This window comes from Mercenaria mercenaria, chromosome 2 (genome assembly GCF_021730395.1).
Source record: "Mercenaria mercenaria strain notata chromosome 2, MADL_Memer_1, whole genome shotgun sequence".
NCBI classification, from domain to species: Eukaryota; Metazoa; Mollusca; class Bivalvia; order Venerida; family Veneridae; genus Mercenaria; species Mercenaria mercenaria.
In genome coordinates this window covers 75,459,695-75,472,235 of record NC_069362.1, presented here as the reverse complement: position 1 = coordinate 75,472,235, position 12,541 = coordinate 75,459,695, and the positions used below count along the sequence as shown (strand labels likewise).

General features: G+C 35.1%; 1 protein-coding gene across 2 annotated transcripts in view; it reads left to right on the top strand.

Annotated features, from left to right (window-relative positions):
• LOC123564343 (sphingosine kinase 2-like) overlaps positions 1-7,189 on the top strand; it is a 38,503-nt gene extending 31,314 nt beyond the window's left edge. For both annotated transcript variants that reach the window (XM_045357850.2, XM_053537014.1), the window contains 2 exons: positions 1,870-2,090; positions 5,565-7,189. In XM_045357850.2, coding sequence (XP_045213785.2) covers positions 1,870-2,090; positions 5,565-6,430 — 1,087 coding nt within the window. In that variant the 3' untranslated portion in view covers positions 6,431-7,189. The remainder of the gene's footprint in view (positions 1-1,869; positions 2,091-5,564) is intronic.
• Positions 7,190-12,541: the final 5,352 nt, after the last annotated feature.

Genomic DNA, 12,541 nt, shown 5'->3' with positions numbered 1-12,541 from the left:
ATAATTACAGGAGTTTTATATTGTCTTGTTGTAGGATGTCTTGTTGTAGGACAGAAATATATTTCACAAAGTGAACACCAGGTGAAATATTTTCACGAGTGACCTAGCAGTGTAGCTGGGAGTGAAAATCTAAGTGAAAATTATAAAACAAACAGATGTTTTTTCTTCTGTATTTTTAAAAATAATTTTTACTGCAAAATTGCCAGACTAATTCCACTCCTATTATTTTAATAAGTCTCTGAGAAACATAGCTTATCATTACCTCCCTTGTGCTTACAGTAGTTTGCTGCTGGGCATGGACCCAACAACTAAAATAAAAAAAACAAAAAACAGCTGTTTTGTATGAAGTGCTATGACTATTAGTTGAAATAACACACTTCAAATCCATAGAAAATTGTTTATATCCAAGTGAAAAAACAAAATATGAGCCGTGCCATGAGAAAACCAACATAGTGGCTTTGCGACCAGCATGGATCCTGACAAGACTGAGTGGATGCGCAGGCTGGTCTGGATCCATGCTGTGCAGATGCGCAGGCTGGTCTGGATCCATGCTGTTCGCTAACAGGTTCTCTGATTACAATATGCTTTGAAAGCAAACAGCATGGATCCTGACCAGACTGCGCGGATGCGCAGGCTGGTCTGGATCCATGCTGGTCGCAAAGCCACTATGTTGGTTTTCTCATGGCACGGCACATATTAATTTTAAGCTCACCCTGAGCAGTGCTCATGGTCAGCTATTGTGATCACTCATTGTCTGTATGTTTTCACTCCGTCCATCCACTTTCACCTTCACATAACATCTCCTCAGAAATCATTTGGTAGCAGTCTATGACACTTGAATGATAGTTGGATTGTCTTCTACCAAAATTTTTCAAAGAGTATTATTCCACACAGCATTCTAGTTGTTATGGCAACCAATAGGAAATCTTAAAAAATCTTCTCTTCCAATTCGACAAGACCCAGGGCTTAGATATTTGGTTTGTAGCATTATCTAGTGGTCCTGTACCTCTTGTTCAAATCATGGCTTAAGGTCAAAATTGGCCTATCCCCGGGTTTATATGTTTACATAAACGTAAATTTTAAAATTTTTAGATTTTTGGTATGTACCCTTAGCTCCTCTACAAAGTTTGTTAAAGTCTTGTTCCTGAGTTCAAAATTGATCTCACCTAGGGATTCATTAATTTTGTTTTACATAGACTTACATGAGAAAAGCTTTAAAAATATTCTTGTCTAAAACTTTAAGTAGTTGATAAAGGCCAGATGGCCGAAAATTCAATAAAAGAGTGATTTGTAATGAATTATTAAAACTTTAAGGCAAAAAGCTTACATATTTGGTATACAGCATAGTGTAGTAGTTCTCTACCATATGTGTTTAAATCATACTCCTGGGATCAAATTTGGCCCACCTTGGTTCACTTACAAGTCTTAAATAGACTTACATAAGAATTTTTTTCAGAATCATCTCCTGAAACCTCAAGGCCTAGAACTTAGGTGTTTTGCATATAGTATTGTGTAGAAGTCCTATACTAAAACATCATGTACCCATTTGAGTCAGGTGAATGATGTACAGAGATCCTGGCCCTCTTGTTTTACTTCAGGGCCCAGTTGTTTGAAACTTGATCAGTTTATTCGACAATTCGACAGATTTGAATATTAAAACATTCCGTATTGAATGTTTGAGCAGGACGTTATAAATGTATATATTTATATATATAATAGATAACCATGAAGTTCTGCTCATCTCAGTAGTTGAGTAAGGCAATTTAACAGATCAGTAAATCTCAGTTTTAACATGAAGAAAATTATTTTATTACAAGTTGATGAGGAATTTAATAATAATTGAAAAAAAATGTTTTTATCTGGTTTCAGTGAATCTGTAGAAACTGATGTGGTGCTACATTCCACGTTCATTCTCATCAAACATCGTGTAATTGCCATGGACCTTGTCCTCATACAGCAACCACGGCAACAGATATATTCTTTCCTTTCTATTGCCTGGGGCCTTCTCGCCGACATCGATTATGAAAGTGAAAAATTCCGAGCTATTGGAGAGGCAAGATTCACTTTACAGGCTATAAGGAGAATCTTTTGTAAGTAGAAATATATTTGAGTTCTAGTATATCCCTTCTCCATCTTTGTACCCCCCGACAACAAAGTTGTAAGGGGGGGGTATACTGGTTTCAGGTTGTCTGTCCGTCTGTCCGTAGACGCAATCTTGTGCACACCATCTCTCCTTATCCCCTTGACAGAATTTAATGAAACTTCACACAAGTGATCAGTACCAACAGTAGTTGTGCATGGGGCATGTTAGGTTCTTTTAGAAAAAAAAATTTGCAGAGTTATGGGACTTTGTTTTTTTGTTACTATACTATATACATAGACACAATCTTGTGCGCACCATCTCTCCTCATCCCCTTGACACAATTTAATGAAACTTCACACAAGTGATCAGTACCAACAGTAGTTGTGCATGGGGCATGTTAGGTTCTTTTAGAAAAAAAAATTGCAGAGTTATGGGACTTTGTTTTTTTTGTTACTATACTATATACATAGACACAATCTTGTGCGCACCATCTCTCCTCATCCCCTTGACACAATTTAATGAAACTTCACACAAGTGATCAGTAACAACAATAGTTGTGCATGGGGCATGTTAGGTTCTTTTAGAAAAAAAATTTGCAGAGTTATGGGACTTTGTTTTTTTGTTACTATACTATATACATAGACACAATCTTGTGCGCACCATCTTTCCTCATCCCCTTGACACAATTTAATGAAACTTCACACAAGTGATCAGTAACAACAGTAATTGTGCATTGGGCATGTTAGGTTCTTTCAGCGACAAAAATTGCAGAGTTATGGGACTTTGTTTCTTGTTAACATACTATGTACATACAGTCTGCATATGCAGTCTTATGCGTGCCTAATCTACCAAACCCTTGCACACAATTTAATGAAACTTCACACAAGTGATCAGTACCAACCCTAGTTGTGCATGGTGCATGTTACATTCTTTTAGATAAATATTCTGCATAGTTATGGGACTTTGTTTTTTGTTACTATACTGTATACATACAGTCTATATACATACAGTCCACATAATTATGCAGTCTTGTGTGCGTCAAATTGAAATGTACTGTGTCAGTGCATGCGGGGGGTACATTCATCACCTTTAGTGATAGCTCTAGTTTTAGCTCACCTGAGCCAAAGGCTCATGGTGAGCTTTTGTGACCGCTCAATCTCCGTCGTCAGTCGTGCGTCATCAGTCATGCGTCTGTCAACAATTTCTGAAAAAAAATTCTTCTTGAAAACGGTTGGGCAGAACTACACCAAACTTCACAGGAATGATCCTAGGGTGGTCCCCTTGCAGAATTTTCCAAAGAATTTAATTCCATGCAGAACTCTGGTTGCCATGGCAACCGAAAGGAAAAACTTTAAAAATCTTCTTGTCTAAAACCGCAAGGCGTAGAGCCTTGATATTTTGCATGTCACATCATCTTATGATCCTCTATCAAGATTATACAAATTGTGCCTCTGGGGTGAAAAGAGGCCCCGCCCCGGGGTTCACAAGTTTTACATAGACTTATATAGTAAAAAACTTTAAAAATCTTCTTGTCTAAAACCACATGACCTAGGCCTTTGATATTTTGTTTGTAGCATTGCCTTGTGGTCCTCTACCAAAATTTTTCAAATTATGCCCCTGGGGTGAAAAGAGGCCCTGCCCCGGGGGGTCTCATGTTTTACATAGACTTATATAGGAAAAAAAAATCTTTAAAAATTTTCTTGTCTGAAACTGCAAGGCCTAGGCTTTTGATATTAAGTATTTTGCCTTTCCTAGTGTTTCTCGACCAAAATTGGGGTTACCAGGGGGTACCAATTATAACATAGACTTATATAGGAAAAAAATTAAAGATCTTCTTGTCTGAAAGTTCAAGGCCTAGGCATTTGGTATTTGGTGTGTAACATTGCCTGGTGGACATCTACCAAGTTTGTTCAAATTATGCCCCTGGGGTGAAAAGAGGCCCTGCCCTGGGGGTCACTTGTTATAATTATGAGTTATATAGGAAAAAATACTTGAAACATTATCAGGTCATATTTCCTAGACTGTTTAATTATAATTACCTGATGACCCAAGTGATTAGGGATCACTTGACAGTGACCTTGACCTACTGACCTACTTTCTTGTTTTTGAAGATACAGCCTTGAAATTTGAATGACATGTACAGTTTTGCACACCAATCTTAAAACTGTCTTTCAGTGACCATGAATGTGACCTGCTGACCTACTGTCTAATATTTTAGCGTCAGTTTGCCATTTGAAACATGTGGCTCATATTACTTAGGTGAGCGATTTAGGATCATCATGACCCTCTTGTTCTGCCTTTGTCAAAGGTAAATATAAAAGGTAAAGTTAAGCTTTATTTAACATTGTTGAACAGACAACATGCACTACAAACCTCTTATGTGAAAAAACATGCAGTCCAGTAACAGATATTTTACCTCCTGGTACAGCCTTTGAAATACTGAGTGCCAAGCAAGGAAGCTACCAGTCCTGTTTATTACGTCTTTGGCTTGATGTGGCGAGAGATCGAACCCCTGGCCTCCCACACCGTACCACTGAGCTATTGAAGTGGTAGTTTGTTCTTCCATGCAATCTCATGTAACGTTTTTGACTTGGAGTACAGATATTGTTTGTCCCATCTGAGAAGAGTCAAATTGTGATTGAGCCTTGGCCTGAAGTCATATTGTGTTCATGACTTGGAGTACACACTTCAAGCATTATTGAAACCTTCTTATATCTACTGATTGTACAGTTTAGTCTCTTCTGTTTAGCTGGTCCTATGTTTATCAAAGTATTTTACTAAAGTATCAGCACAGTTCTACATTATTTGCCAGAATTGATCTTTGGGACTCTATAGGGACAATTAGTCTTCATTGCATCATTCCTTCTGTGCTTGTCATGTTTTCGGAACCAGAATCTAAATTTATAAGTGAATTTAAACTGGATAGTTTTAAGGTACAATGTAAAAACAATACAGTTGTAAGATGCAAGCCTTTTCACTTTGTTTTGTTGCGTTTATTGTCACACCGACACAATTATAGGTCACATGGTGATTTTCCAGCTTTTGATGGTGGAAGAAGACCCCAGGTGTTCCTCCGTGCATTATTTCATCATGGGCGGGCACCTTGGTAGAGCCACCAGCTTTCCCTAAGCCAAATGGATGGCTTTCTCACATAAAGAATTCAACACCCTGAGTGAGGCTCAAACCCATATTGTTGAGAGGCAAGTGATTTGAAGTTAGTGACCTTAACCACTGGCCATTGAGGTCCCTTTCCTCGCTTTGTACATTAAAGCAAGTTACATAACTTACTTTGTATATCTCAAGAGAAAGTGTTGCCTGAATGGTTTTATAACCCACTCTGTGTAACCTGTTCCTGTCAGTTGTGATTGAACTTTGTTATGGAACTTAGTTAAGTTACTAAAGTCACATATTTGTAAATACATTGTGATAATATACTATCATTTGCTTAAATGACTCTGTAAAACTTTCTTTTTTTTTGCAGCATTACGGAAATATAAATGCAAGCTGTCCTTCCTTCCTGTGGCTGAATACATTCCAAAATCTTCCTTAAACAACAATACTAAAAATATCAACATTGAAGGGAAAAACCGCCGAGTTTCACTACAGAGTATGGAAAACGTTGCAGAACAGGGCGATGGTGATGATTTCAGAGTTCGCTCAAAATCTGTACCCACAAAATTATTTCGTGGTAAATCTGATTTTGAAGTAAGTACCGAGTATGAAAATGGTGAGAGACTGACAGATATCAGAGAATCTTTTGCCTCACAAGAATTTAATGAAGTGTTTGATACAGAAGAAGAAAATAATTTAGCTGGGAATGAAGGAATCAAGTTTTCTCTCTCTACAGAAGAAATGGATACATCCGTTCCACAAGATAAGGCACTCACTGAATCAAACAGTATTAACAGCTTTCAAGAAGTATTGAAATTATCTAAAGTCCCTGGACAAAAAGTGCCATGTATTCTACCTCCATTGGATCAGCCAGTTCCTGATGACTGGGTCACCATTGACAGTGACTTTGTTACTGTATGTGCAGTATATCAAACACATTTAGGTAGTGATGTGATTATGGCACCTGATGCTCGGTTCAATGATGGTATTATTCATCTATGCATAGTGAAGGCTGGGATCCAGAAAGGAGAATTAATTCAACTGATGGGGATGTTAGAAAAGGGTACCCATGTTGATCATCCCTCACCAAATATAGAATTAATAAAAGTGCTAGCATTTCGCCTAGAACCTCAGGGGAAGGAAGGCATTATAATGGTGGATGGGGAAAAGGTGGACTCGGACTCGCTTCAAGCTCAGGTGCTCCCAGGACTTGCAAATCTTATGGCAATACAGTGAATTGTAAGGTCAAATAAAAGTTGTGATTAGTTACAGTTCTAGATACTGCAAACTTTAGCAAGCAGTCATTGGTAAGGCTTAAAGATATACTAAGCTGACGTGCTTACAGGACTCACAAACAGGGCAAACTTCATGTGTTAATAAAAAGCAAATATGTTTCTTTGGTCCCACAGAATTTTTTTTTCACATTAATGAAATAAAATGTGAAAAAAAAAATACTAAATGAATTCGTACATCTGGTTTGCTTTCTTTAAAGACTTTCTATAATGAAATTTCTGACTCCACAAAAAATTATTTTGTGTAGAATAGTCTATAGAAACTCTTTTAAGAACACAATTAACTTTAAAAAAAATATCTTACTAAAGGCTGTAAAAATTGATAATAAAAAAAAATAAAGTCATACCTTACCTTTAATCAGACATTAACACAGGACAGGATTGAAAGAAACTTGATATGACATGTCAAACTTTGTAAAGATAATGGTTTTACATCTGGTAGTATTGTCATATTTGTTGTTGCTGTGCCAAGCTGTTGCTTTGCTGATGCAGGTTTCATTCCTGACTCCAGCTTAAATGTTTCTTTTATGCACGTAGAATATAAAGATTATAGATTAAGAGTTGTTAGTAAGCACAATAACCCTCAACATAATCATCACTGCCATTTTAGGAAAACAATTACTCTTATATTACTGTTGATTTATACACAGCAGTCCATATACAGTTAATAAACAGAATAGTTTAAAGCTATGAAGGAAGATAATTGTATGTTGTTTTTTGTAAAAACTCTTTGAAAATATCAACCTCTAGGGGGATGTAGGGAAGAGCCAAAGTAAACACTTGCTTTAGGTAATTAAAAGTGCAGTCCAGAATGTTTCGGAAATAAGAAAAAAACAAGGAATTATTTTTCTTTCAGAGTATCATTTTCATTTTGATTAGATAGTTTGCTTATCTAAAACCATTTGGTATTTCTTAAATTTAATTTGGGAATTTATCGAATCATTAGATTTAAAGATTTTGATTTTCATATTTTTATGGAAAAAAAAACTGTGATATTTTATACATAAAACATAATTTTGTACATTCTTTATAAAGCAAAATGCTTTTTTGAGCTCACCTTAACCAAAGGTTCAGGCAGAGCTGTTCACATAGGTGGATAGTCTTGTCATCTATCGTTCTGCATTTTAACTTAAAAATTGTCTCCAAAACTTCTGTCAGATCCATTCTGGTATTGATCTATCAGAAGTTTGTTCAAATGGTTCATATTTAATTGCATTTAAGATAGTTCATCACGTTTGATTAACCGGAAGTGATGGCGTAACGTCATTTATCCGGAAAACGTAGAATAACGCCTGGATTCGGTGTACGGAAATGAAAATCATTTTATGAATTAATCGCAACCTGTGAGTAAATTTATTGCAATGGCACTGTTGCTATATTTCTAAAGTCAAAATATGGTATTAAAACATATGACACGTTAAATAATTCAAAATAATGTCTCAAAATTAGCATGAAATGTCCAGTTCACTTTAATCATGGTCAGATATCTTAAAAATAAGCACACGGACCTATACATTTTATTTTATCAAATTATAGGCCATGTCTTTATTCACAACTGTGAGAAGTTTCATCAAAATCTACATTGTAGTACAATTTCTATTCGCGAAAATGTCATAAAAGTTATGATTTTCCCATAGACTTCCATTATGAAATATTGCATGAGGTCCAAATTTTCAAATCAGTCTAGCAAAAAATCAAGCAAACGACCTTATCATTTTTATTTGCTGAATTTTCTAGGTATATTCTGAAGTTTTGAAAAATCAGAGTTTAATCAAATTCTACATTGTAGAAAAAATTTCGATCCAAATGTGCAGAACTAACTACCTTAAGGGCTGTCAGAGCTAAAAATAGAAGAAATCTTAAAATATGATGGATCTTCACGAAACATCTTCACAATGCCATGACACTTTCTGAAGTTTGTTCAAATGGTTATGCTTGGACCAAATTGAGGGTCACTGTAGGAGTCAACATTTATGCATGAAATTATCTAAAGATCTTCTCTAGAAGTACATGGTGTAGGAGTATAAACTTTGACATGAAGCATGGAGGCTTCAACTTCATCTTCAATTGGGGTACTCGACAACATCCACTATGTAGACATCGACGTCGAGGGAGTAGTCTTTGTACAGTTTCATTCAAACCAAGTCTGTGGGACGGAATATGATATGCCACAAGGGTCCATGTTCTTACCAAAGGTGACACAAGGTAAACTTAGAAAAGTAAAATTTCTCCAAAATGCAGTAATAGAAGGCATTCCAAGATATTTTCCTACAGTCTTCTGACAGTTTCAGGTCATGTCCTGAAGGTCAAGGTCAGACAGCTCCTGACTGGGTCATATCTACCATATTTCATGTTGAAAGTTTTTCATAATATAGTTGTTATCATTTATATAACAGTGTGTCATGTCATATTTTCAAGGTGGAAAAGGTCAGTCAGGTGGGCATCGTTGGGCCAACAAGGCCAAATTGTTAGATTACATAGAAAAGTAGCTCACCGCCGATAAATGATCGTCTTTTGAACTTGTAATGTTTATTTGTTGTGGAACTGTAACACTGTTGTAGAGTGTCTCATTTTGTTTTTAATGTACTATTTCTTCTGAATGTTGTAGAAAGTGCATTTGATTTAATTGTTAAATGAAATTTGATTTCATATGTGTATGTCTACTTTCATATTTCCAATTTTAAACATATCAGATTTTGAGGAAAAAAATTGCTTTTACATACTAAGGAGTAAAAGTTTTCAATTTATTAAGGATTAAAGGTTTACTGTTGTCTTTATTAGACTGATATTGTATTAGGGCATGTGGTTTAATGTCACTATTTAAATTCACTATCTTAATTTGAAGTGTTTTTTTTTTGTTTTTTTTTAATATATTCATCAGAATAGGATTTTGTTAGAGATTTTGTGTGTATGTAGAACAGGGACCAGATTTTGCTGTGATAAAGAATGTGTAATAGAACGACGTACCAGTATATTATTAGATATTATTACATGATTCTTTATATATAAGTTTGTGCCATTGACCGGTCTGTAGTACAACACTTAATTTAGCTGGGCTAAATAGTTTTGAATATTGACTGATAAGCCATTCAGTAAGTGGAAAATAGTGATAGTTTTAAGGAAATGTTGATTTGAACAAAAAAAAGGAATCTGTATCAAAATAGATTTGAAGATGTTTTCATTTAAGTACTGAAATCCCATTGACTTTAAGAGCATTTGATACAGTTTTAAAAGGTATAGCATTTTATGAATTTATCTCTCTAACTTAATGATTTTTTTAATCCATTTACTTAAACTCACTAGCAGGATTTAATGTATTTGTAAAAAAAAAACTCAATTGAATGAAAGAAAATAGTTGTTTATTATGTAACACATCTTTGCTTACGCAATTGTTTTACATTATTAATGTTCTTTTTATTGATGTTTGAAATGTTGTTTGAACAGTCTAAGTAGATCTAAGTGGTATCTAAGTAGATAGATTTCAAGGGAATTATTTAAAAAATTAACAAATAAAGAATGCAGTCACCCCCTTGGAGAATTGAAGCCTGCATGAAACTGCTTTTATTATTTGTAGCGCACTGTAGCATGAAGAACTCAGGGTGAGCTATTGTGTTCACTCATCATCCGCACATCATTTGTCTGTCCATATTTAAATGACAACTCCTCTCAAAGGAATTGGTGGAAGTTGGTGAAACTTGACCTGGATTTTTCTTGCATGGTCCTCTATCATGGTTGTTCAAAGAATTCCATTCCATGGAGATGGCAACCAAAAGGAACAACTTCAGCAATCTTCTTCTCCAAAACCGTAAGGCCAGGAGCATGTAGCATTGTCTAGTGGTCTTCTACCAAATTTGTTTAAATCAAGCCCCTTGGGTCAAAATTGGTCACACCCCAAGGTTCACCACATTTAAGAAAAAAATTTAAGATCTTCTTCTCTAAAACCTTAAAACCCAGGCCAGAAATATTGGGCTTATAGCATTGTGTAGTGATCCTCTACCAAGTTTATACAAATCATGCCCCTTGGGTTATAATTAGTCCCACCACGAGGTTCGATTGTTCTACATAGACTTACATAGAAAACCTTTTAAGATCTACTTTCAAAACTGCAAGGCCCAGTATTTAGATATTTGATATGTAACATCGTGTAGTGGTTCTCTGCAAAGTCTGTTTAAATTATGCCCCATGGGTCAATATTGGCCCCACCCTAGGGTTCACTTTATTTATATAGACTTATGTAAAAAAAAAACTTTGAATATTTTCTTTTCTAAAACCTTGAGCCCTGGAGCTTAGAAATTTGGTTGACAAAATGTCCAGTGGTCCTCTACAAAGTCTGTTCAAATCATGCCCCTGGAGTGAAATTGGCCCAACCCATAGAGACACTTGTCTTCTTGTCTAATACCTCAAAACTTAAAGCTTTAATAGATGTTTGGTATATAGCATTATGTAAAGGCTCTCTACTAAGAAATAATGCACCCATTTTAGTCAGGTGAGCGATATTGGGCCATCATGGCCCTCTTGTTTATAAAATTTTAAGAGTGAAGTGTAAAGAGCTAAAGGTAAAGTCCTATCTGACAGATATATTCACCAGTATGACATAGGGACAATTTACTTTGTGTGTATCCACAGTAAACCAGTTACTATTTGGGGTACTAAAGCCATAGTACAAATATAATGTTCGTAGGTTAAGAAGTTAAAGTGTTTCTCACGATGGAAAAGTTATTTATTTTTACAACATTTTTCTGTCTCAGTTCTGTAATGATGATATCTTCAGTCCAATGTGCTAATTTTGTTTTAATATGTACAGTACATGCAGTGGAAGGCATGTGTTTGTTTATTTATGTGGAAATAATTTAGTCAAACTATAAAGACATAGTAAAATAAAGAAATCTATGAATTGTGAGACAAGCAATAGAGAACAGATTATCTCGATTCGGTACTCTGACTTGTAGATGAGAAAAATGTGTATACAGTGTACGCCTGTTTTAATTTTATTCAAGCTGATTTCTGGATCACAGTCACAAAAATAAAAACACCAACACAAGTATTGGTACTCCTATTTTGAACATTATTCACAGGAAAATTTTTTTATCTGAAATTATTAGTTTTCTTCCTTCTTGTAATAACTTAGATAGTAAAATAAATAAAAGGTGTGTTGGATTGGAACATGGGGACCTTTGGTCTTATTAACTTTCTGTTAAAATGTAGAAGACAGTGTATTACAAAAAATGCTTACATTGTTAGATTCTACAGCATATCTTTAAAAAGCTAAATACAAATAAATCATTATTTACATTCTCACTAGTTGTTCTATAGAAAATTATGGCATTCTTTTTGTATGTTCTGCAAAAGGAAAGTTACAATGACTCTGCTCAGAGATAACAACAAGTTAATAACAATGCCCATGTGGAGTCAGTGAGAACATTCCTTACTTAGATAATGTCTCAGTTGTTCTGTCTGGTGAATGGAATTAATCTAATGTTAAATACAACAATCACATACAATTTATAGAAACAAATTGTGAATAAATGGATTTTTCAGAGAAACTATATGACAGAAAATGAATGGCAAATTAAAACCTTTAGCCTGCTGGCGGCAAGTGGTCTTGCATTAGTGAAGAGTGCAGACCAAAATCAGCCTGCACATCATTGCAGGCTGATCTTGGTCTGCACTGTTCGCTAATCAGTCAGTATATTTTCAGTGAACACCCCCCTTTGAATAATAAGTGGTGATGCCCAAACTGAATGATGGACCAGTCCATTTAGAAATGTAGCAGGGTAAAGGTTAGCATAATTCAACATTCTGTCATTCATTTTGCATAAACTCCGAAAAAAAAGCTTCATTTCTTAACTAAATACACATTGCATATACTGTATACATTAGATCAGCAAAATGATATGTCTCTGTAAATGTCTGTATTTATAAAGTTGCCATAGAATAAAGATAAATTAAATACTTCAGCCTGAACGAATAATGGTTTCAGACAGTAATTATATTGTGTTATATTACTAACTAAATTAAGTAATTATTTCATCAAATTACTGTGGGAAAGTAATTG